Source organism: Dipteris shenzhenensis, chromosome 2 (genome assembly GCF_047967505.1).
Source record: "Dipteris shenzhenensis isolate YYH24624 ecotype China chromosome 2, Dip_SZ_1.0, whole genome shotgun sequence".
NCBI classification, from domain to species: domain Eukaryota; kingdom Viridiplantae; phylum Streptophyta; class Polypodiopsida; order Gleicheniales; family Dipteridaceae; genus Dipteris; species Dipteris shenzhenensis.
In genome coordinates, this window is record NC_141597.1 from 36519927 (window position 1) to 36523784 (window position 3858).

General features: G+C 42.2%; 1 protein-coding gene across 2 annotated transcripts; it reads left to right on the forward strand.

Moving 5' to 3' along the window:
• The first annotated feature begins 1979 nt into the window (after nt 1-1979).
• On the forward strand, nt 1980-3452 carry LOC147904701 (uncharacterized). Of its 2 annotated transcripts, XM_087397906.1 has the most exons (5): nt 1980-2447; nt 2671-2804; nt 2914-3011; nt 3124-3243; nt 3355-3452. In XM_087397906.1, the coding sequence occupies exons 1-4, from the start codon at nt 2396-2398 to the stop codon at nt 3200-3202; spliced, it is 363 nt and encodes a 120-aa protein (XP_087254032.1). In that variant the 5' UTR covers nt 1980-2395; the 3' UTR covers nt 3203-3243; nt 3355-3452. The 2 variants fall into 2 exon arrangements, with proteins under 2 accessions (XP_087254032.1, XP_087254024.1); XM_087397898.1 differs by having other exon boundaries at nt 3124-3433.
• Nucleotides 3453-3858: the final 406 nt, after the last annotated feature.

A 3858-nucleotide genomic window follows, 5' to 3' on the forward strand; every position in this document is an offset into this window, starting at 1 on the left:
TTTTGTATGTTCAGTTATGACATTGTATGTGGATGTGTATTTGGACATATTAATGAGTTCTCTGATTTCACTTTCGGATGTAATATTTTGAAGTACTATGTCGTAGACATTTTTTTTGGTTAGAATATGTTGCTGGTTTCAGACATTTTAGCATCTTGAGACCCGGCAGGGCGGGTCGCTAGCCCATCGTAGACGGGTCAGGTTACTCGAAAAAGTTTCACACGAAAGTGTTAGAAGCTAAAATCATTATTGGTACCAATGCTGGTGATAGAACGTTTATTCGAAGGATAACATTCATTCCGACCAACCTTAAACTTCCATTCGACATGAGGAGATGACAAGAGCACAGGTGCAAGGTACATAGTTGCTTGACAACCACGTTTTATGTTGACATGTTTAATAGTATAGTCACTCACTTTTAGAAAATTGCAAATCGTATGGGCTGGGGATCTCTGGAGAGTGCGCAACTGTTGTTGGATTTGCTTGAGCTGGAGAGCTACCTTGGGTAAGAATCGTGTACATTGTTTGTTGCTTTATTTTTTTGTTAAAATAAAAGGTTTTTTTTCGATTATATGTGAGTGGGAAAACATGCTATTGTTTATCTTTTAGGACTGTTCCTGATTTAGGGTTTCTAATGAATCTCCACATCCACAATCCATATGGGATATTACGCTGTCCTAGATTGCCGGCTCAATAATTATAGTTCCCAATTTATCTTTCTGTGTGATGCTAGCCCATATACGAATGTTGGTACCCCGTTGTATTTTCATAACTGCGGTGGATGTGGCGAACGTCGCAGGCCTTTCCGTGTAACACATGGTCGTAGACTTTTCCCTTAGGGATGTTTGTGTGTCTGTTGTAGATTTTGTATGTTCAGTTATGACTTTATTTGCGGCTGTGTATTTGGATATATCAATCAGTTGTTTGATGTAGCTATTGCATGTTCATACATGTGATTGCACTTTTGGATGTGATATTTTTGAAGTACTCTGTCATAGATAAATTTTTTTTTGGACATGGCGGATGTGGAGCACATGGTCGGCGCAGGCTTTTTCCCTATAGTACATGGCCGCAGACTTTTTCCCTTTTAGGTGTCTATTTTAGATTTTATATGTTCAATTATGACTGTGTTTGCGGATGTGTATTTGGAAAGAGTTTCACAGAAAGTGTTAGAAGCTGAAAAAACGGGTACCAATGCTGGTGATAGAACGTTTATTGGAAGAATAACATTCATTTCAACCAACCTTAAACTCCCATTCGACATGAGGAGATGGCAATTTCCTATCCGATTTGGCATTTTGCATGACAATCAATAAGCCACAGGGCCAAACATTGTTTGTTTTTGGGGCTATACTTGGTGACACTGGTATTCAATCATGGCCAACTATACGTGGCATTTTCACATATCCGAGCATCAAACACTGTTACCTAAGGTTTTCATTTTGCAGAGCGCATCTAATGCTAGGGGCGAGGAGATGGATAATACTTCTACCACAAATGTTGTGTACAAGGAAGTTTTGCAATTGGCAACAGCAAGAGCCTAGGAGTATGACATTACTCTTTCAAACCCTCTTGAGGCTTTCTTGGGTGGGAAATCTTCATTTCAGTAATCTTTGTATAGGTTTTTTTAAATATTTTGAAGTACTATGTCGTAGACTTTTTTTTTGGTTAGAATATGTTGCTGGTTTCAGACATTTTAGCATCTTGAGACCCGGCGGAGCGGGTCGCTAGCCCGTCGTAGACGGGTCAGGTTACTCGTAGTTCTTAACACTTGAATCCACGAATCAAGACTTGGGGTGGAAATTGTAGTAAGCGTGAAGGGAAAGCAAGGGACCTGGAGTTGGAAAGCTTTGAAAGGCGACATCCTGCCGGCGTAATTGTGAGCTGAAGCAAGGAAGGATTTGGTGGGCGGGTGGGTTTTGAAAGCCTACGTGGGACTCCTCTCACAGAAATCGCCAGCTTCAAGACACGTACTCGTAGTTTCGATTGTTTCGACCATATTAGCAATGCCTTCAATTGGAAATTCTTAGCTCTTTGCTCGGTCTTCTCTCCACACCTCACAGAGTTACCCACGTTTTATCCAGCCCTCGTCCAGTCGTTGTTCACCTTACTTCCGTTCCCTCGGGCATTGCATATCTTAGGCCGCCGTATTTGCTTCAAAATTATCGCCCCGTTTAGTTCCCACCTGTGCAGCGAATTTCAGCTTATATAGCTTGCCTTGCTGGGGCCAGGCCTGCTCAATGAAGCTGCACCGTATCGTCTCCATCTCTTTTCTGCAGTTGAAGCCAACAAACTGCAACCTCAAGTCTTAGTTCTATAGCTCGTGCACCTGTAGAGCCACCGAAGTTTTAACTTGCGCACCTTCTGCGAGCTCAAGGCACCTCTCCTTTGAAAGATGGGTTCGCTTATGGCGGGGTGGGACTCTCCTATGCTCAACTCCAATAAAGGTGTGTGGGGATCTTAAACCATGCTATAGCTGCATTTGCCTCGCTCTTGCAATACCTACTACAAAGATCACTCTCTGGATCTTTCTTTTGCAATCGCAATCGCCAAATCGTATGACCTGTTGTTCTCTTTACAATATAATGTTTCTACAGAGATCACTAGAGTATGCCGTTACATTCGTAGTAGCTAAGTCGTCTGTGCCGACTTTTGTTTTTAATTTTGCAGATCGTTTAGGAAGAAATACCTCCTTTACAAGGGAGGAGATCGATAACTTTTGGAAGACGAAGCGCGAGCTGGAAGATGAACACTTTAGGGAAGCTATGGCATTGGTCAGGCAGATGAAGTTGGAAAAAAACTGGGTGTGAAGTTTTAACCCGGCACTTGTCATTCCATTTGGTCCCTTTTACCCCGATGTGCTTTCTCCTATACGTACTGAGATAAAAGAATTTGACCTTGTACGGTTTGCAGGAGTACGGGTACAGCAAAACCACTGAAGATGAGCCAGCGTTCCAGCAGCTTCCTTCTATTGACAAGGATTTTGAAGGTCCAACGACTTTCAAAGACTGGTAAGAAGACTGGCCGATATCATGCTCACTCTTTAGCATTACCCCCTTCACGTAGCTTGTAAAGCATGAGTATTCTGAGTTGGGATGCTGGTGGCGTTAATTTTGCGAACAGGTGGACTAAAAGCAGTTGGGCTTTCCTGAATGCCCCCGCCCTGAAGGCAATGGAACCCACGAAGACAGATTTCTCGTAATTGCCTACGGGCACTCGTGCCCTTGGAATTTCGTACATATGGTGGAGATTTATGCAGTATTTGGTTTTTCTACAGCACCGTATTAGACGGGTAGACATACTAGCACACCATATTACTTCCAATGCTAATGAGTGAGAATTGTATCTTGCAAGGGAAAACGTGCTTGGACTGCTACCTAAAAATGAGTAAACACACGTATAGAGTTTTTGTATACCAAAATCGTACTTTGAAAACATGTAGTACTTTGTAATACCTTGTTAGCAAGTGCCTTACCGAGTGAGTTTTGTGATGGGCAGAATTTAATTGAGTTTACCTTAATGGTGGATTATCGACACATCTTCATACCTATGTTGGATCATGTATAAACGGTTAATGGGTCTACTATTTTAAAGCGGTTATTTACATGGTTACTAGTTCGGTATGGGTGGGCCATGTGTGAGTGAGAGTTGGAGCTTGGTTCTCCAATTTCCAAGGGGGACGTGCGGGGATTGCCTCAAAGGATTAGCTTTCATGGTCAATACAAAGTATTTCAAAGATCAAGGGTTCTTGCAAGATTAGCTTTCATGGTCAATACAAAGAATTTCAAAGATCAAGGGTTCTATCTTTTAGAATTCATGGAGAGGAGGTTGGAGAGGCTACTTGTGTGCTTTTGTTAG